We start from the raw sequence: 21,579 nt of genomic DNA on the forward strand, positions 1-21,579 counted from the left end.
AAAATAAAAACAACATCCATTAAACTGTACAGTACAAAGAGTGAACCCTAATGTAAATGATGGACTATATAGTTAATAGAACAGTTATAATAATATTTTCATTAATTGTAACAAAGGTACCAAACTAATGCAAAGTGTTAATAACAGGGAAAATTGCATGTGTGCACGTGTGTGTGTCAGCAGCAATATATGGGGACTTTGTATTTTCTGCATGATTTTTCTGTAAACCTACAATTTGCTAACAAAAAAATATTTTGGAGTTAAATACAGACCCAAAGTCACAATATGTCATATAAGTTATAAAACAGTAAGTTATTTCCAAGACTTAGTCTTGCTGGACTTCCCAAAGAGAAAATGGCTTTCTTTAATAAAACTGTTCTGTAATTTAAAAATAAAATTAAGGTTAAGTGTTCACTTTTTTTTTTCTTTTAAACATGGGCAGGCTCCGGGAATCAAACCCGGGTCACCAGCACAGCAGGCAGTAATTCTGCCACTGAGCCACAAGTGTTTACTTTTTAAAACAGAAACTTTGTCCATGATTCAAAAGTATCAAGTGTGAGCCATTAAAAACAATGGATGCTATTGAAAGCATGTTTTAAATACTAATTCACATTCATTGGATACTGAATACACTTAAATCTTTAAGATAGAGTTGGATCAGTAACTGGGAACTAAATATCTAAGAATGGTTTGGAAATATTTAGATCTAGAACAAGTTAGTGTCTAAGTGTAACTTGACTGTAGAAAAGAGACTACATTAAATGCTATAAAACTCAGTAATTTAGAATGAAGACAAAACAAAGAAAAGCATGCTCCTAAGAAAATGTCATCTCTAACCCTTCAAATGGATTTTTAGGTTTGATTTCTCTGCTTGAGCATAATATGTGTCTGTTTCTTGGAGGGCACTGGTATGAGCTCTCCACCACCCCAAATCCGAGAGTGTGAAAAAGACATTTTATTATCCTTTTTCACGAACATAACCTGAGTCCTACGTGGCCAGCAGGCGAAAGGTGAAAAGGCCCGGGCTTGAGAGGCAACAACTTCTCCTGTGTTTCCCACAACTGGTATTTCTGTCTTCAGTTGCTGCAACATAAAAGTAACCTTTCTTTTTCACTTGGACATCCAAATCTAGGCAGACGTTAGCTCCCCTGACATAATTTCACTTGCCTGTCTCCATTTAAAATGCTTCTGCCACCCGTTGAGATTCTTTGTTACTAAAACTCAAATCACAGAGTCAACACAGGTCATAACACTATGAGCTGAAACTGCAGAAAGATGCATATTTTTATTTTGAATTGTCAAGCGCATCCCCAAGACTGAAATAAGAACCCAACGCGAGGGGCAGTGGACGTCTGGGACAGGAGACCCCCGCGCTTGCCAGGGGCCTCGGTGGGTTTCGGTGCTACCCATCACTTTCAAAATGCCTTAAAAAAAGGAAAAGCTCTACAGTGCAGAGGCGTGTTCACCAATTTTCATGCCTCTAAGCACGTGCGGGGATAAGAGCCAAATATATTTTTACTAGAAGCCACTGCACATGAGCTACACATCTGCAGCAACTTTACACCTCAGTGCCCAGCCCTGCGCGTCTCACTTCTTATTTTAATGGAATCAACTAATTTGGCAAATGAGGTTTTCTAAATTTATATTAGTTTTGACCTTCTTGGAGTTAAATATTTTTTCGACAGACTCACAGTCACATAATAGACAAAGGAGGAGAGTTGAGGGGAAAAAATGAATTTCCTATTGCAACATCACACTTCAAAATATAGTCATATAGTAAATGACACTCTTATTCTAGAACTAACTAAATAAATAATGCTATGTTATAACTTAAAAACAAATATTAAGACTAAAATAAATACTGATCAGTGTAAGTCTAAAACTTTTTAAAAGTTTGAAGTGCTATTTTTTAAAGTAAAGAAATTTGGAACATGTTGCCAGTCCAGCTAAAAAACTCAATTCTTATATATATATGAGTCATTCAAAACAGACATAAAACTGTAATGCTAAAAAGCAAATCATTTCCTTTTAAAGATATTTTTCTGATTGGGGCCACTTTGAATACACAATATTCTGAAGCTGCTTATCCCTGAAATAAGGTTAAATTTCAAAAGCAGATACTTCATGTACTCAGCATAACCTCATACAACATTATGTGATAATATTAAATGATTACTTAAGGGACATCTTAACAATAAAAACATCTTTTCTCCACGTTTGCTGAGTAACAATGATGTTTCTCAGTCTTTATTGGTTTTCCCACAGAAGTAATGTAATTCTGATAAGATTACTAATAAATACAAGTACCAAAACTTTGACCAACAACCATCACGATGGTTTATAACAATTAAACTCAAAGGCCACATTTATTTTTTCTACCCACACCCAGCTTCTGTTTTTATCTGGAGTCTTTCTTGAGGACAAGAAGTAGTAGATCCTTCCTTTCTTTCTCAGTATCTGAAAATTTGGAACTCTGCAGAGAAATTCCATTTGGTTGACATTGTCATTTCCTTTCCAGGCATGTGGGTCTTGGTTTCCTCATTCCTCTCTAGCTCTTCACTAGGGAGAAAGTATACAAAACGTACGTGAACTTGAGCACTGTCTTTTAGCAGCATCCAAAGCCCAGTAGGCTCAAGCAACAGCACAGGTAATGGAACAGCACCCTCTGCCACCCACACACAAGTGACCAGGCCACAAAGTGCTAATGACCCATCTTCTAGTTTGCTTCTGGAACACACTGTTAGCACCTCTTAGAATCATCAGAGTTGTTTCAGACCTGCTCTAGCAGTGAAAATTATTAAAAGCAAAAAGAAACACACTTCTTGAATACAGAAAACTAAGTACTCTAACATCCTGGGTGAGTCCCAGAAACCAAGAGCCAGTGATTGGTCACTGGGAAGCTGATGACATGGCTAATGTTTCAGGATTAGTGACCAGAAGGCATGCGGTCATTTTCATGATGTAGAATTCTTTCTTTCAGTCTATGGCTGTGTCTACTTTTACAATTGGGTTAACTATAACATTTTTCAAATGAATAAAAAAAAAAATGGCTTGTCTCATCTTTGACCAAGACTGTGATGGCAAACCAGCTGTGCCTCTAGACATACATGTGAAAGAAAACAAATGATATGATTATTAAAAAATCAAGAAGCAATATAACAAAAAAAATTAGGACTTAAGTGATTATTTTGATCATGAATCATTATATATATTCCTTTTAGCTTTCTGGTATATTGGAATACACAGAAGGAAATACCTGAAATCTTTAAATTGTAATCCAGCTGCCTTGCTCTCTCATACCGATTGTATAGACTTTATCTTCTGCCTCTGTGATTGTAAAAACTTTGTGACTAACCTTCATTTGTATCCATTTAGCCAATTTTTCAGCTTTAGAGAATCACTAAAGACAGCCCCTAATATTTATTAATGAAGGGTTTTGGGTCAGTCCAGAACTAACCCACCTCAAGTCCAAAGTTATCTTCATAAATGAAACTGGATTTAACCAAAATGGCCTGTCTGACATGAGCAGTAGCTTAGACCTTAACCCATAAGTGACCTATACCTCATTATAATACTAAAAATCATACCCATTATCATATTAAGGACGCCATTTTCTTACATACGTTCTGTGATAAGCATGTAATTAATCTGTACATATTCAATACTTAAATCACTTTAATGACATCATCTGGGGCCATTAAACTAGTTATCCTAAAACCTGCCCATCTTTTGATGCTATAAAACTATCAGAATTACTGCAGTTCAGGGAGACAGATTTTGGGCCGACTGGCCACATGCGCCTAGTAATAAACCTTTCCTCTCTTTGAAGCCCTGGTATTTCACGAATTGGTCAATTGAGCACAAGCGCAAAAGAATCCACTGCTTTTGTCCTGTAACACCAACATGCAGATGAAAGAAGCTGCTTCCTTAGAGACCGGGGAGTAAGTGCTAAGCCCAGTGGGGTGGAACCTGAGCTCCTCAACGCATTTACTCATCTACCAGTGAAAATGTACATAAAAATGTTATTGTCTTTCCTCTAAACAGCTGGCTTAGCACTTGGTTGCCCCTAAAACACAAACTGCAGCCTGAGAAAGATGGGGGTCTGGTGAAGGTGACAGTCAACTCCACTGATTCCTTCTGAGCAAAGTGATGGCTTGGAGCATCATGACAGAAAGGGCAGGGGCCACCACTGCCTAGGGGTCTGCCAGTGCCAGGGGAACACCCGCGCTTTTAAGGACAGACCCAATCTTAAATAAATGGCTGTACTGCATTTCATATAAAAAGATTTATGTGTGAAGAGAAAAAAGCCTTTGTCAATCCATATTTCCCATATTGTAAATGATTTTACATTGGTTCAGTACCACTATAACTGGTGTTGTATGGAAAAGCCACAAGTGAAGCTCAGGAGAGCAAATAAAGAGGAGTATAAAATGGTATAAAATACATACAGTTTGGGGAAGGCACAATGTCACTACAGGCAAAAAGTGTGTGTCATTTCCATCCCTATGCACGTACAGTACGAAGTGTGAAACAAGTATCCCAACTTAAGGCCTGATAAAAAAGGCAGCACAGGCTCAATGGAGGTTGGTGCAAGTCACAGAGAGGCCCTGGAAACCTCTGCAAAGGCCAGTGAGGATGATAAAAGGATCTCAGAGGACGTGGGACATGACATCCAGGGGTGAAGGTCATCTTGGCAACATGGGATAAGACTCCCAGAGACAAGTCTGGCCCTAGCATTGTGGGAGTGACAACGTTTTCCTGACCAAAAGGAGGAAAAGAAATGTAACAAAATAAGGTTACATTCTGAGAGAATTCAAATGGAGTAGAGCTGCTACTCTGGAGGCTACTCTTATGCAAGCTTCAGCTAGATATTGCTATTTATCATGGTTTGCCAAACACCAACCAAGACCATTCCTGCAAACCCTAAAGAGCACATAGGGCTCTAACTGAAATTCTACGAAGGTTCCATGCACTGTGATTACTTTCCAGAAACCTACAACCTCCAGATGGGTTCCTAGACCAGGTAAGTCCTGAAATCCAGAGGGGCCAGCCTTTCCAGACATTAACTAGTTCCATGCCCCATCCCACGTTATCAACAGCCTTTTCCAACATGAAAATGTTAGAATGGGCATAGCCCAACTACCCCCAAAGAGTGGGAGGAAGATCAAAGAAGGTGGAGTTATAACAGGGACGACAAGGTTTAACAAATACGTGTGATTCTGAATCATCATATTGATATTTCTTTTAGTCTCTAGTGTCCTGGAGCAGCTAGAAGGAAAACCCTAACATTGTGGAACTGTAACCCATACCAAACCCTGAAACCTGTTCTATAGCTAATTGTTGCGGTGTGCTTTGAAATGGATTGCTTTTTTGTATATATGTTATTTTTCACAATAAAAAAAAAAAAAAGGATCTCAGAGGAGGAACAAGGCAAGACAAAGTGAGAGGAAGAAAAAGAAGAAGAAAAACAGAAAAGGGAAGGGGGAGGAGGGAAGAAAGAGCAGCTGGAAATTAGTGAGATGGATCCTCACGTGCCCGAGAGGGAGGACGGTCTGCGGGCACCAGGTGGGGGCTGCGCCGAGAGGCAGCTGGAGGGGCCAGGAGGACCCTTGGAGAGCGAGAGGGGGACAGGGAGGGGCTTCTCCAGGGCCATCAGACAGCATCCTTAAGGGAGGTGGTTCTGACACAGAAGAGCAAGGAATCACGTCAAAGCCAGCCAGGAAAGGGGGAGAGGGACGGGATAAGGGGCAGAGGGGAGGAGGTGGCCACGTCACCTCTGACAAGTGAGAGCTCACTTCTGCAGGGATAGTACACAGCTGCTGACACAGTGACAGAGGTCGTCTTATCCAAAGTCACGGAATAACCCCATACCCAGTCTCTCTGGTATCTCCTCGTAAAGTGCTCCCATGAGACCACAGGAGCAGAGAGAAACAAAAGTGGGGGCCGTTTGAAAGGCATCAGATGAAAAGTGAAAGGAAAATCTGTGCAGTGTGATTATGAAAATGATAAACTAGCTTAGTGTTTCCGAGCATGTGTGAAAAATGAGATTTATAAAAATTCTGGGCCCGATCCCACAGGAAAGTCCATTCAATAATATTCCCTGCAGGTTTACCATGTAGCCACATGCCATGCACTAGGGAGAAAAAATGTGCACGTTAGAATACCTGCCTGCAAATGTTGGCTCTCTAATCGGAGTTGATGGGCAAAGCGATGTATAAGAGAAATGACTTTGAACTTGAAGCGAGATTAAGTTCTAGGGCAGGACTTTCTAGATGGGACTCTGAGAACTTGGTTTCTTTAAGTGTAATGGACTGTATTAGAATATCTCTGAAATTACACTCATTTTAAAATAAATGATTCAGTAATGCACATCAATATATGTTGAATAGAAAAATTAGAAAATATACAAAGTACAATGAGAGAAAAAAGTCATCATGATCCCACCACTCAGAGACAACTACTGATATCTTTGAAGTATAATGTTCTATATTTTACTTATTTTATATGAAATTAATTTTATCAAAGTCCTTTAAAAAGCTACCAAAAACATCTTAGCATGTCTCTAAAAAATTTCTATAATAACATGAGAAATAGTCATATGAGCCTCCATTATATAAATGATTCATAATTTAATCAATGTCTCATTCCTACATACTTAGTTTTCTTTTCCTCTCTATTTTTCAAACATTGCTTGAAGGAGCAGCCTTTTAACTGAATCTCTGCAAATATGCTTGAATATTTTCTTACAATAGATTCCTGGAAGTAGAACTGCCAGGTCAAAGGACACGAACATTTTGAAAACTCTTTTTAAAAAATTATTGAATTCTCCTTAAAAAAATTATTAAATTCTCCTTAAAAAAATTATTAAATTTTCCTTCACAAAGGGTGGATCAGTTTTTTACTATTCCCATCACTGTAAGGGGGGGCCCTTTCCTTATTTTCTCATGAACTCTAGGCATTTAATTTTTGAAAAATTTTGCCATTTTGTGAAGGAAAAATGCCGTATTATTTTATTGTTTTAATTTTCATTAATCTGATGACTAGATAGTATCATGAATGAATGAATTTTCATTCATTAAGTGCCATTTTCATTTCTTCCTTAAAGACTTTCCTGAGCATACCCTTTGCCAATTTATCTATTGGTGTACTCCTTTTCTTTGTCAATTTCTTAGAGCTTTTTATATGTTAAGGTATTTATATCTCATACATTGTACAAAATTCCCCCCATTCCAGCTTATTGTTGGCTTTAAAATTTTGTTTATGGTGGAATTTTTTGAAATGCATAATTTTAATGTTTCTAATATTAAATCTAAAAATCTGTTTCAAAATGTTTTCTGATTCCAGTGTCAAGGTTACAAAGCCATTCCTTAACCCACAATGGTAATTCATCTACATGCTTTCTTCTGTATAATTACATTTTCTTTGTTTTTACAATTCAAATCGAGCAATATTTTCCATGCTAAAATTTTGAATCTAGTTTCTAGAAAGTGACAAATTCACCAATGTGGATATTTCAGTTTCAGCTGACAAACGTCATTTCTACTTAATAGAGACCAAAGAGGACTGCAGACAGGAAGGATAACTGCCCCACCCTTCTTAATCCCCCCCACTTCCCCACAGGAGAGCAAGCCATTGACCGCCACCCACCCCCACCCCCCATCTCAGTGGGGAAGGGTCTAGGGCCTCCCTTTTCTGTTTTAAACTCCAGGGAGTCTCGCCCTTTTCTCATATCCTCAACTGGCTCTTTCCTCTCAGCCTGTAAATACTCTTGGTCATTCCCCTCTCTACAAACATCTTCTCTAGCTGGGTGGTTTCCACTAGTAACCACCCGTTTTTTTTTCTCTTTTGGAGCCCAGTTTCTCGCTGAAAAAATCCTCTCCTACTGTCAATCCCTTCCCACTCATCAGGCTGCAGGTGATCGGGGTTGTGTGTGCAGGGTTTTCCACCCAAACCACCCTCTCCAAGGTCACAGATGGCCTCTGGGATGCAAACTCCCCTTCAGCCCTTCGTTCATTTGTGCTCTCTGGCAGCTGTCAGTAAGTCTTTTCCTGTTGGCTTCAAGACACAGCTTTCTCCTGATTTTCCTCTTACCGTGATCAGGGTCGCTTTTTGGCCCAGTTGCTTCTTCTTCTTCAGTTGCATGTCCATTAAGTGTCCAGGACCCTCACGGCTCCGCACTTCACTCACATCAGAACTGCAGGAGGGAGAGGCCCCAAACCAGGAACCAGTGAGAAAGATATTGCAATATTTCAGATGAGGCTTTGGCAGAGGGAAGGGGCAATGGGGACTGAAAGGGGGATAAATGGGAAAATTCGAGAAAGAATATGGGAATCAGAGAATGTGGGTTGCTTAAAAGAACCGAGAGAGATAAACTTAGCTTCTTCTTAATGACCATGACAAAGGAAAAGAATTAAGTAAACCTCATCTCCTTCAGAAATATATCCGATGCCTGGGAAAAACCAGATGGTTTTTACCATATAAAATTAAATGGACTTACATAGTGTATGCATGTAAAAGTATGGGAGATTCCTTAGTGACTATGAAAGGGATGAAGAAAGTATACGCATAAGAAAGTTTTGACATTCTGACCTTTGGGATGGGAATGTGAGCTTGTCAAATGATTCAATGCTAACAGTATATTTTATATTAGTAATTGTAAAAGTATAATGGTAACAGTATGTTTTGTAATTTAAAACAGACATTTGGTGCGTGGCTGTGTTGTAGCACACGTTAGGTTAGGAAAAAATAAACACAAAAGCAATGAAAGGAGGGAAAATTGAAGAATGGAAGACTGTTTCCTTCTTAGGATGCCCAGGAAAGATGGATGACACTAAAACAGCTTGAAAAAGATGCAAGAATGTCACAAGCAAGTGATAAGCAGAATTGAATAAATATGAATAAATAAGTAGAATGAAGTTAGATGACTGGGGGGAGAAGGAAAATTTTAAAAAGTAACAAAGATGAAAGAACAAGTAAAATTAAGTATAAAGGAACAGAATCACAGGAGAGTCTAGAAAAGGTTTAGCTTGCAAAAAAAGCACGGGTACTTCCAAAGTGTAGTCTACCTGCAATCCACCCCTTGGTCTTGCCTATAGGAACCGGTCCCCTCTCTTTGGAGTCACAACTCAATGTCGGTGGAGGCCAGGGAGACAAGGTGAAAGAGGGCAGCAAGCGGGGGGCACAGCGGAGGTGGAGACTGGCAGACTGGGTGGCAGGTGTTCCATCTAAAGGAGGCCACCCACTTCTCAGCTCCAGCTGATGGAAGCAATGAAAGAATGTGGAGCTGGGTTCCCAGATTTTCTGATTATTTTCAAGAGATGTAAGAGATTTGCTTCTTTTGTGTGAAATCTTGTTATATTTGAATGACTAATAAAATCCCCCCCCCCCCCCCCACAAAGATACACACAGATGGGGCCCAGTCAAAGACATGAAGACCAAGTCTGACTCGCAGACCCTGGTTTTTGGCCCCTGCCCTAGAGGAGTTGGGCACTCACTGGTTTGGGGATACCCGGGTACCTCCACACTTTGATGTCTTGGACCCTGCTCTCCTCCTAAGGCCTTGTCTTCTTGTCCACCCTGTGAATGCTCCTGCATGGCGCATAGACTGTCTTACCTTTTTGATTTTCCCTGACCACTGCAGGGAGATCAGATTGGAGTGATCCTCTACTCCTTTTCTTACCTCACCATCCACATATAATTTATCAGAAAACTCCCTTGAAAATACACACAACTGTTTTTTGGACCTTTGCTTGTTGACAAGATAGAGTAATGGGGCCCAGATTTAATCTCTCCTAAAAGAGCCAAAATAACTGGACAAAATACATGAAACAACAGTTTTTGAGATGCTGAATCACAGGCAACAAAGGGCAAAGATACCTGAGAGATAAACCCTATGACTGCCGCAGCCTACTGCCTTGAGAGTCTCTAAGCCAAGGTGTAGGGAGGTGAAACCCAGGAGGAGCCTGGTGGACTTCCTGAGTGAGGAGGTGGAACTGAGAGTCTGGGAGACCAAGGTGGCTACAGTTCACAGAAAAAGGACAGAGAAGCGAGAGCTTCACACAGAGAGAACTTGAAGAGCTGCAAATGGTTCCCCTCAACTATATGGTAGAGCCCTGATTGGTGCCTATATCTCAGGAGATGACAATCCCACCAGCAGGCTGGAAAATCTCACAACTCGTCAGCACTGGTTAGAGAACACAAAGGATTCTTATCTCAATAGTGAGGAATAATTAGCCAGAGATTAAGCATAGTTCTGATCCCACCTAACAAACATTAAAACCCAGACCTAAAGGATCAAACTGTTTGAAGAACCTTAATTACATTCTAGAATAAAGCTCAAGAGTATTTACAGGAAAACAAAATTATTTAACAGCCCAAAAATAAACTTCTCAATGTGCGGCACCCAATAAAAAAATACAACCAACAACGAGGACAAAAATTAATCAAACCAACTCAGAACCAACAAAAAATTAGTGGACAATGGCATTAAAAAGTTATTATAGCTGTATTCCACCTGTTTGAAAGATTAAGGAGACATATCGAAGATTTATAAAAACCCAAATTGAACTTCTAGAGATGAAAATTAAAATATGTAAGTTGAACACTATACCGGAGGAGAAAAAATGGATTAGACACTGTAGAATAAAAGATTAGAGAATTTGAAGACCTAGCAGTAGAAATGATCCGAAACAAAATACAGATATAAAGAGGAATTTTAAAAAATGAACATAGCATCGGTGTGCTGTGAGACACCTTCATATGGTTTAATATATGTGCAACTGGCATCCTCAAAGAAGAGATAAATAGGGAGATACAGAAAAAAGTGGCCTCAAATTTTCAAATTTGATGAACATTGTAAGTGCCAGTTCCAAGAAGCTTGGCCAACCTCAAGCAAAAGAAATATGGTGAAAACTACAAAAGAAATGTCATAATCAAATTGCTTAAAACCAGTGATAAAGAGAAAATCTTAAAAGTAGCCCATAGAGGAAGGGGGAGATGTTATACACACAGAAGCAAGAAAAAATGCAAGTGAAAAAAAACAGTGGAACAACATCTTCAAAGTACTGAAAGAAAAAAAAATTTCAACCCAGAATTGTATATCCAGTGAAAATAACTTTCAAATACAAAAGTTAAAAATGACTTCTTCATGAAGTTGTATGCACGAGATACCAAAAAGGTGAATTTTTAAACTTTCAGGAAAACATCTTTGTTAAATTAACCTATAGAAATCTCTTCTTGGTATCTTAAAAAGAATGTATCTTTACTAAAATGTGTGTAAACTGTGAGCTCAGAAGTGGCTGACATTTGTCAAAAAAAGAAAAAAAAAGGAGGAAAGAAAGAACAAAACAAGAAATTCAAGTAGATAGTGGGGGTAGCAGGCAGTCCTAGCTGGCTCGTTTAAGTATGCTGGTCACCAACGAATAGGAAAATTTTGCAAGTTGAAAGGCAGGGTTGCAAAGAAACAAAAAATTTTAACCCTTGACCATTTACTTGGCTACAACTGACTCATTTAGGCAAATTAAAGAAATAAAGGTTTGGGTGACTTCCTCCTGCACACAGAGCTGCAGTGCTTTCCCATTCAACTCGCCCACAGTTTCAAGTCATGAGAAAAGTATCTTAATTCATCCCTGCTTCTAAGAAGTTATGAGTCTAGGGGAAGCCCGAAGGTTTTAGATGAACTTGAGCATTAGACATCTGAGCTTCTCATGAACATTTCTTTATTTTCAAAGGCTTTGTAAGAGTCCCATGTTCAGATGGAGAAGCTGAGCTCCCCCGGCAGCAGGGAGAAGTGGGTGGCTGTGAGGCTTTGCCCAACTTTAATCTGGAGGGCCTGTGTCTCTGAAAAGAGGTGTCCAACATGGGCAGAGAGAAGTGTGTACAGTAGACCTACTTCCATTCACGTAAGATGAGAAAGAGGTTCAAAAATTGTAAGAAAACAAGTTCAAGGACACCAAGGGCATTGCTCTCATACTGTCTTAAATATGTTCATCTTTTTTGTTGTTGTTGAAACAGAGTCAGCCCCATTGTTCCAGCCTATGCTTACACGTGTGGTTTTTAGCTGGGTAAAAGCTCCTTAGGCTCGGGGACTGTATAATCTACCAGAACGTAAAATGTCAATGGCTCAAAGCTTGGGCCTGAAAACCCACTTGAGAGTGAAAACAAAAACACGCTGGAAGAGGTGGGGGGTTGGATATCTACCCCAATGGCAGGCAGAGGGACAGCGTGGGGAGACAGCAGATGAGGACACAGGGATCCGGGTTCTGGATGGGGCTCACAACACTGTCTACACCCCTCCAGGGACCGTGTGAGAGTCCCATGTGACAACGCGAGTGAACATGTCCTGAAGCTACACGGGGCTATTTGTGATGATGCGGTTATCGTTGAGTCCATGTTTTGGGAAGAAAGGTGATCCACTTACAGCTGCCCGGCAGCTCACCCAGGGGCATGCCAGCACGTAATGAAGCTATAAACCAGGGTCTGGGGGTGAGGAGACTTCAATCTTGGCCAGGTGCTGGCACCAATGTCAGGGAAATGGGTCTTTCCCCTCAATTTTTCATCTTTAACACAGAGGGTGACACAGAGAGCTTCCCGGGAACCTTGTAGTTCCTGACTCTGAACTCTTAAAACTCCGTTTGAAAACAGTCTTTTGTCTGTCAAATTAAATACTGCTTTATGAAATATGGCATGGTTTTATTTGACAGCTCTAGAAAATGAGACTGTAAATGTCACCTGAATCAGAATTTTTGAACTACAAAGGATATATTATTCTTCAAAAGGTCAAAATGTGTAGCAGGGTTAACTTGCACAAATGTTTTCCTGAGGTAAATTCAGGAGAGTGCATGCATGTGCCTCCATGTGTAAGTATTTACCTACATGTGTGCCTGCATGTGTAAATGTGTGCCTGTGTGTGTAAGGTGTGCCCACGTTAAAGCATGTGCCCACAATTGTGTGTGCCCACGTGCATAAGAATGTGTCTGCACATGTAAGTGTGTACAAGGCAGGCCCACATGTGTGCCTGTATGTGTTAAGCATGTTCCTACATGCATAAGCATGTGCCCACATGTGTAAGCCTGCGCCATGTGTGCATGTGGGAAGTGGGCGAGAAGAGGCCTAAGCTGCCAGCAGCTGTTACGCTCATGTTAGAATTAGCTAATGGCATAGAATGAATATGAAGTTTGAGTGTAATTTTAGGTCCAGGAGAGGACCTGAAAATGATAAAAATAGAGAAAGATTTTGAACAGGTTTTTGTTGTAAATATTATTTTTGTGGTAAAACAGGATTTTTGTGTTTATGTATGAAGTGACCCAGCAAGTACCAGATAAAAATGTAAAACTTCCCAGAGATCTTTAAAAAATAAATGCCTCAAAATAAATTGCCCAAATCCATTAGGCATTTGTAGAAAAAACACAATGATAATATTGAGTATTAGCTTTTATAACTTAATTCCTCAAAATAGGCATATCGTAATTTTATTTTTACCACAGCCACTTGATTTCAGTGAATGTCATTTCAAAATGTCACTCAAACAAAAGTAAATGGTAACAGGTTTTCTGAAGCTTAGTGCAATTGTTTTATTTAATATAATTTCCATGCCTTTATAAAACTCATCCTCAAAATTCAACTGTTAAAATATTCTCCTGAGTCTAAATAGCTAAAGTCTTCTAAAAATTAATGATTTGAAATTTAACTTCGAGTGTAATGATATCTGATGAAAAAGGGAAATGGAAAAATTGTCCTTAATAAAAAGAAACCCAACTATTTATCACTGCAAAATAATCTAGGAGGAAAAGCTGCTTACTGTGTGAGAGGTTCCGAGCCCAGTCTGAAATCCTGGAACTTGTCCTTAATGACTAACTGTTGTGAAAGGAAAAGAAGAAGACAGACAAGCCAGAAGTCAAACGTAGAAGACTCAGCTAATATTCACAAACTGGAAACCCCACAACTTCCCGGGGGGAGAGCCCATTCCTTTCACACAATGTGTGCGCTCCCCTGGGTTCAAACCAAGGATACAGGAGTTCCGATAGTCTGAGCACTCTTTGTAGTCAGTTTTCAGGTGTGTGGCTAAAAAAAGTCAGTTGTCAATCAGCCTAACTGAAATCAGAAGTAATTCGTGGCATATGACGTGAGCTCTGAATTTATCTTTAAATGCTGCATCTTCTCTTGGTAATCTTTACATAAATATGCCCCTTATTTTCAGAATGATATCATTCGACTACATGCCACATTTTAAATCTGAAAGCTCTTTAAATCCTGTACAAGATTTGTTCATTAGGTCTCTTCTCTTAATGGAGCTTTGTGAGAGAAAGCAATTAATAAGCACTTCCGGTGGTGCCAAATCATACTGAGAGTTAGGGGATTCTTTTAGAATTGGAAACATTAGCTCCAAAATGAAAGTACAATGCAGGAAAATAGTGTGGACATAGTATTTTACGAATCAAACCAAAGTTGCTGTGAAACTGACTGCAATTTTTTCCCCCAGAGATAATTATATGTTATGGAAAGGATTCTTTTACAATTCATATAGAAAATATAAATGTTGTCATATTAAAGTCATGAATTAAGCACAAACAGAAGAGATAGATCGTATCTGTCTAATAACTAGGAAAAAACTAAAAAAAAAAACAAAAAAACAAAATGAAGTAAAGAAAAGGAGTCCAGCTTTAGCTCTCAGTCCTACGTTGAGTAACTACTGCTTTCCCATTCCTATCTCTACTGCAACTTTTTTGCCCTTTTAGATTTCCTACTCCACAATCGAATTTCTATGAGATTATTCTTTAACATTGGGTGCCAAACATCTTTTAAACAAGTATTACTTTTCTGTCATAAAGATTTCAAAAGGATGTTGTGCTTTTTTAGACCATAATTATTGCTAACTGTATAGCTTTAAACCAAGCATTTAATGAAAACAAAAATTATAGAACTAGTAGGCCTAATGGGCAAAGGTAGGTATTATAGCAAAAGACCCATTTCATAGAACAACAAAAGAATCAATGACACCTTGGTTTTTTTTCTACAAGTGAAGGCCTCTGACTCAGAAATGTGTTTGGGAGAAAAGTACACACAGAGAAAATTTCAAATTCAAGGACTAATTCAGATTGCAGAATAGTCTACGTGATTTCACCCAATAGGGTAACAGAGAAAAGCATCAAAATCTAATTCAAAAAGCTGCAATCATAACAGAGTTTTCCCAGCTCCTCTCAAGGTTAGAAAGTAAATTTCAAACACAGCAATCGAATTAAAGAAAGGTGCTTTATTCTTCACATTTTCTTAGTACTATTTCTATTTCTTTGCCTTTGGCAAGACCAGCATCTTACCATAAATACATGTATTGAAAAAAAACTTTGTAAAACAACTGAACTTTTGAAAAGGACTCATTATAACAGCTCTATCAGAAAATCTCCTTCATTTGAATCTGTTCCAGAGGCTGCAGGGAGAAAAGTCAGATGGAATTATATGTCACTGTTAAGTCAATATTACTTTTAATTTTTTGTTGTGGCTCTAACAAATAAGGAACAAAATATTGCCAAGTGCGGGTCTTACCAAAGCTGCTTTAATGAATGGATGCAAATGACTTGTGACAGAATTCTGTTCATGTAAAATGGATGCTGTGGCATCCTCAATAGGTTAGACATTTCCCTGCTGTCATTCCTATTAGATTAGGGCATACCCACCTCCTTTTCAGGATGCAAAGGTAGTTTAGTCTGTGCTCTTATGAATCTCAAATTAGTAGGAGATCCACACTGCTGAGTTTCCACATAGGTGTGCAAAAGGACACATTTTTAATTAAGACTGACACTTCACTTCTCAACACCTTTACTCCCTCATGCCTCGGTCTGGGCAGCGCACGCCACAAGGGTGGCACACGCATGGAGGCAGAAGGAGGGGAAAAAGAGTCTCTGTAAGCTGTTGCGTTTGTTTTATCTTTAAACAACAAAGCCCCCAGAGCTCTTATCCCATCAGCCTGTGACACCCCCCAGCATCCACGCGGCCCAGGGCATGGCTGCCGGTTCCCTCCTTGCCATGCACACCTCTCAGGCAGGTGTGCTGTGACTTGGTTTCCTCTTCACGGATCTCCTTGATGTGGGAGAGGGGGTGCAGAGGGAGGACGGTGAGCAGAGCTAAGCAGGTGGCTGAGAGCACCGGAATCTAGAGACCCTGATTCCCAAACTTCTTAGTGAGGCTTTTAAATTGTAGATGCGATGAGACTTCAGTATGAAAGGAATGATTAATGGAATGATTTTAAATGCCTCCACCGATTACATGAAGATTTACTGAGAAGAAAACAACTCTTTTAAGTAGTGTTTTACAAGAGAAATGTGCCATGCAAACAACTCACCCAAATATTTCTATGAACTCGCAGAATTAACGTAAAATACATAAATGTTCAATCAAAGTAGACAGCACACCAGCTTTAATTTTTTAATTTTTTTTTTGATATGGAAAGCTTCATGAATTTGTGTGTCATCCTTGCGCAGGGTCATGTGAACCTTCTCTGTTTCGTTCCAATTTCAGCATATGTGCTGCTGAAGTGAGCACAGCACACCAGCTTTAAATAAGGCAAATTAAGGGTACATTAGCACTCTTTTTACATGTGGTTTATATACCTCCTGATATATCTACCTTTTCCACAGAATTACTACATATAGGAATAAACTCTGTAGGCATTTTTTTTAAAGGATGGAAAAGAGAGGAAGAGAGAGAGAAACACCCACCCAGGTTGGTAGTTAAATTCTAGTCCTGGTTCTGCATTTCCTTCCATGTGACCCTATAAGATGCTCAACCTCTTCTGGGTCTCTTTTTGACTTGAAAATGGGCTGGGGGCTCAGATTGAAAGCATAAGCTACCACAGCACCATTCTTAGAGTCAAGAGGATATAGAAATAGGAGTCTGAAGACTATGCTAGTGTTTTTCAGTCTGATTTAATAGTAAAACAATTCTGCAATACAGTCTTGTGTGAAGGTTTCAAATATGAACATTTCAAGTAGACTTACTCTGGTGGGAGCTAGGTTTGCATGGCCTGTCCACCCCCATCCACACCCCCCAGCTCCCACCAAAGCTTCCTCTGAGGACTAGACAATAAAAAGGACAGTTAACAAACCATTGGACTCGATCAGCTCTTTAGAGTTTCCTTTACTGCTAAAATTCTGTTTCCAGGTGCATAATTTCACCATTCTAAATAGTCAAGCATATAAATTAGGAGTTAATTTTTGATTTCAGGATTTTATTATTGATTGTGCATCTGATTTCTCTGATCTTGAACCCTCCAATTATTTTCCCCAAGGAGAAAAAAATAGTCCTCTGCTTTCAGAGGCAGTTCCTAGAAGCATGTTATGCCAGAAAGTGAAGATCTTCCTCTTGATTCATGATTTGTAGTTTTGGATGCCAACTGTGCCAGTTAGAAACCACCGCCAACAACCCGGAGCACCTCTCTCCGAGCACAGAGCTGTGCCCAACGCCGTGGGGATGCCAGCAGAGAGAGCAGGAGCTCTTTCCCGGGGGAGCTGATGAGCTAATGGGGCAAAGCTGGTGTGCACAAGCAACAATGTGAGTGAGAAATGTGTGAGGATCAAGGTAAAGAGGAGACCCAAGGAAACAAAGGGAAAGAAACCTTGAATTGTAACTAGAGGCTTTTGAACAGGAGTCACAGAGGAGGGAGCACTTAGCTAGACCTTGAGTGATAAATGGAGAGTCTGATCATTGGAGAAGCACCCCAAACTATTCAGTTTGAGAAAACAGAGCCAACAAAGGTTGGAGGCAGTTGTGTGCAGGGCGGCAGGCAGGAGCGTGTTTGGGGAGATGAGGAAAAGGAGGTCAGAGCTTCGAGGAGTGGGATTCTGATAAAAACTTTTGAAGTTGGATCCATCCATTTTCATCACAGCTACCTTGCAAACCTGAGTTTCTAGACAATCTCTCCCGGGCCCCACACATGCCTGCAGGACCCCTGCACCTGGCTGCCCCACAGACCACAAACTTCCCGCATCCCAAACTGAGCTTCCGCCTACATTCTCACAATGCAGAGGTGCAAATCAGAACCCAGGTATTCCCCTTTGGTTGCCCACGATTTAGTCCTCAAACCTGGTTCCTCATTGTTTTTGGCTTGGATTACTGCAGCAGCCCCTACAGGCCTTACTCCTCCATACTGCTTTTCCCAATCTCTTCTCATCAGAGCTTCCAGAATGAGCTAGAGAAACCACTGAGGTGTTTGTGTGATGACTCCCCACCATCTTCAGGATAGCACCCCACTCCTTAACATGCCTGGGGCCTTCTCCATCTGCCCGCCTATTCAGTCACGCCTTCCCCCCACTCAAATGCAAGTCAGAAATCCACTCCTCTGGAGAGCCTTTTCTCACCCCATTAATCCAAGAGCCATTTCTCTTTGCTCCCATAGAAGAAAAAGCGAATGTTTCTTAAGGATTTGGTTTGGGGCATATTGGACCAGAGACCACAGAATGGTATCTATTCAGACATTTCTAGTAGGCAGTTAGAAGTATACTTGGGTAATTCAAAATAGGAGCCTGGGTTAGGGATGTAGAATCTGATACATCTGAAATGCCAAAGTAATATGGTGTTAATAAGTCAGAAGGTTGGGGTGTAGAGTGGTAACTGTGCTGGGTTTGGTCCCTGCCTCCCTTCCTTCATCTCTGTCCCTTCCCTGTGACCTGCTCTGCTGGTCCTTCAGGTCCTCGGGTGAGTAGCCCTACTTGTCATGTGTACGGTTCTGTACATACTTTATCCAAGGCCTCAAACCTTCCTTCCTTTTTACAAACCAACCCATTCCCTTCTCTCACACACCATCAGAGTTCCCCTCACTGCCTGTTTGTAGTTTGTGGCTCTTATTAATGTCTCTCATCACCCAATAGACTGTAAGTTCCATAAGTTCCATAAAACAGACCACTTCCGTTTTATTCACCATTAATCTCTGCAGACTCCACTCATCCACAGTGCCTGGAAGAGCAGCAGGTATTCAATAACCATGGGCTGAATGAACTAAAAAAAAAATGAAGATGCCGAAGGGGGCGGGGAGTGAGGATGGGAAAGACCAGCAGGCAAGGGCCAGAAGAATAAGGGAAGGGAAATGATCAAATGCAATGGAAGGAAGCCAAGGAAAGGAAGGCATTTCTCTCTGTGAGACCTGAAAACAGCTGCCGAAGGACGGAAAAATTGCAGCAATATAGCTAAAGAAAGAATGACAAGTTGGGGGACTTCATGTTGGATGGCTTCTCTGCAGGAAGGCAGGAGGCACAGGAATAGGAAAGGAGCTTGGGAAACATGGGCCTAGCTTCCATCAGGTGCCATCGAGAATGGGATGGGGAGTCAGCTGTGAAGAACCAAGAGTCAACAAGATGGTAGGCTCACTGGTGCTTCTAGGAAGCACAGGTCCCATACGGACACAGCCAAGATATTGCCACGATTTTCTTGAGCCAGGACTGAACTCTGGGAGAGAAGCAAATGCCTGGGACTGGGAAGGTGAGGATAACGAGCCACACACTCCATGTGCTGTGCGTGTGTCTGCTATGAATGGGTCCATCATGCTTCCCCCACGCATTTATTTTCTGGGGGTGTAAGTGATTGAGCTTGGGTTGAGTGAGTGGATTGCAGGTACCTAGGGTGTTGGGGAGCATATGAATGTTACTCTGGGTTTTATAAGTCTGGCAAATTGAAGTGTCATTTGGGTCATTCAATTCCTCTCTTGGGACTGAACAGTCTTAGCGGTGGGAGATGAGGGATGGAAATCGGAGAGCCTGAAGGCAAACTTGACCATTCTGTGGGATCTACTGCAGTACGTTGTGTTTTGTTCCTGCTGTGCAGGTACCATAGCAGGGCTAGTGCCTCGGGCGTGACTGAGGTCTGCTGTAAGATTAATAGAGTATCTCAATAGAGCTTCTCTTATTTGTGTTCACTTGTTCCTTCCTTCATTGAATAAATATTTACCAAATGCCTGCTTTGCATTAGATGCTGAGACTCAATTATAAACAAAACACAGTCCCTGCCTTCAAAGAACTTTTAGCCCTTTCATTTCCATCTAAAGAGGAAGAAAGGAAGAGAAGGAGATGGAAGAATATGCACAAGCTATGCCAGAAGAAAAAGCAGATTACGCTTTTCCTTTTGACTCAGTTTCTTTTGGCTGACTCTTCCATCTCCATCTTTATTATGAAGACGTAAGACTTTATGAAACTATGTACTTTTAACAAGTGCTCAAAAGTCATTTTCAGCATAGTTTTTGTGCATCAACTAAATTATTCTTTTTACCATATTTAATTGCTACCTTCTCCAATCTTGTTCCTGGCATGGCTATAAAATTTGGGGGAAACCCTGTCTCAATCAAATAACAATTAATTATTGCCTACTTAAAGTTCTAAGGTAGAAACTTTGATGGGAACATGATGATTGTTGGGAAGCTGATTTCCATTGGCTTCATGAATGTAGCTTCGTGGAACTGTTAACATGCTACACATGGATGGGTGAGAGACCATCTGTGACAGCTGACAGGCAGGTCAAGTGGTGAAGGGACCATGTGGAGTGGCTGATAGGCACCAGAAGTGGCTGATAGAAGGGGTCTGAATAGATATGTTATTCCTTTAATGAAGTTGGAAAAGCATTCTCCAGCAATATTCCTTAACTTTTGTTTTTATAAATGAGGCTTTCAGAGCTATGAAGGAATAAAAATTTCCCAAAGATGAGCAAACATGGGGTAGGGTGTGGGCACTGGAATTTTTCTACAAGTGCCTGAGATGATTCAGAAGCCTAAAATGTTTGAGAATGATTAACCTGGCTTGTATATCAAACTGGCAATCTGTGAGGCAGGAGAACCCATGGACTGATTCTTGAGTTTGAAGCAGACAGTGAGCAGAGCCGAGGAGCCAGCTGGCACGGGTGGTTGAGGTCTCTATCTGTTCCTCCTTTCCCCCCTTCTTATGGTCTGAATCTCAATCCCACAAACCCTACCCACCAGGCATTTCAAACTCCCTCCCTACACACTAAGTGTTAAACAAGACACAGTCCCTCTGAGGCTCATAACTTGTGAGGGCAAGACACCTGCATAAACAACTTGGCTATGAGACAGCAGGTGACAAATGCAGTAAGAGACACAATGTGCTACAAGATTATAGGAGGAAAGGAGCTTCCTCTGACCCAGGGGAGGTTTGGCCTGTCTCTCTGCTGTCCTACCTAAATGCCCAAATGTTCATTCCTCGTCACCGCTGTATGTGTACTTATCCATACGCATTCATATTAGTGTAAACAGAATTGTTTGGTCACGGTGCTTTTATATTTGCTCTTTAGTCATCTTCTTTAAGAGGCTGATATTATTTTATACTCAAGCACAAATACCATCTCGTTTTATGATATTTACAAGATGCAGATTTATCAGTTACAACAGAATGAATAACCATACATTTAAGGAAAAAACACATCCATATATATGTAAAATATTGTATATATATATGTGCATACAATATTGCATATATACACACATGTCATTTAAAGTAGAGCAGGTTCTCAATTGGGGGGGGGGGCGATTTTGAACCCCAGGGTAGATTTGGCAATGTCTGCAGATATTTTTGATTGTCACATCTGGGG

At 40.4% G+C, this 21,579-nt stretch overlaps 1 protein-coding gene, 1 long non-coding RNA gene and 1 other non-coding gene across 8 annotated transcripts in view; 1 reads left to right on the plus strand and 2 right to left on the minus strand.

Moving 5' to 3' along the window:
• Window positions 1-2,219: 2,219 nt before the first annotated feature.
• The window catches only part of AHI1 (Abelson helper integration site 1), a 209,330-nt gene continuing 189,970 nt past the window's right edge, over window positions 2,220-21,579 (minus strand). For 2 of the 6 annotated variants that reach the window (XM_077144075.1, XM_077144074.1), the window contains exons 26-27: window positions 13,799-13,854; window positions 7,765-8,194 (exon numbers count right to left, since the gene is read on the minus strand). In XM_077144075.1, the coding sequence (XP_077000190.1) occupies window positions 8,011-8,194; window positions 13,799-13,854 (240 nt within the window). In that variant the 3' untranslated portion in view covers window positions 7,765-8,010. Of the gene's footprint in view, window positions 2,560-7,764; window positions 8,195-13,798; window positions 13,855-16,388; window positions 16,547-21,579 lie in introns of those variants that run through there. The other 4 variants (XM_077144078.1, XM_077144079.1, XM_077144082.1 and 1 more) reach the window with 4 other exon arrangements.
• LOC143669344 (uncharacterized) overlaps window positions 4,818-21,579 on the plus strand; it is a 29,260-nt gene continuing 12,498 nt past the window's right edge. The window contains exon 1 of the long non-coding RNA XR_013168865.1: window positions 4,818-5,023. This is a non-coding gene — a long non-coding RNA (uncharacterized LOC143669344). The remainder of the gene's footprint in view (window positions 5,024-21,579) is intronic.
• On the minus strand, window positions 16,431-16,536 carry LOC143669422 (U6 spliceosomal RNA). The gene has a single exon (XR_013168933.1). It is a non-coding gene; the product is annotated as a U6 spliceosomal RNA (small nuclear RNA).

Source organism: Tamandua tetradactyla, chromosome 25, assembly GCF_023851605.1.
Source record: "Tamandua tetradactyla isolate mTamTet1 chromosome 25, mTamTet1.pri, whole genome shotgun sequence".
Lineage (NCBI taxonomy): Eukaryota > Metazoa > Chordata > Mammalia > Pilosa > Myrmecophagidae > Tamandua > Tamandua tetradactyla.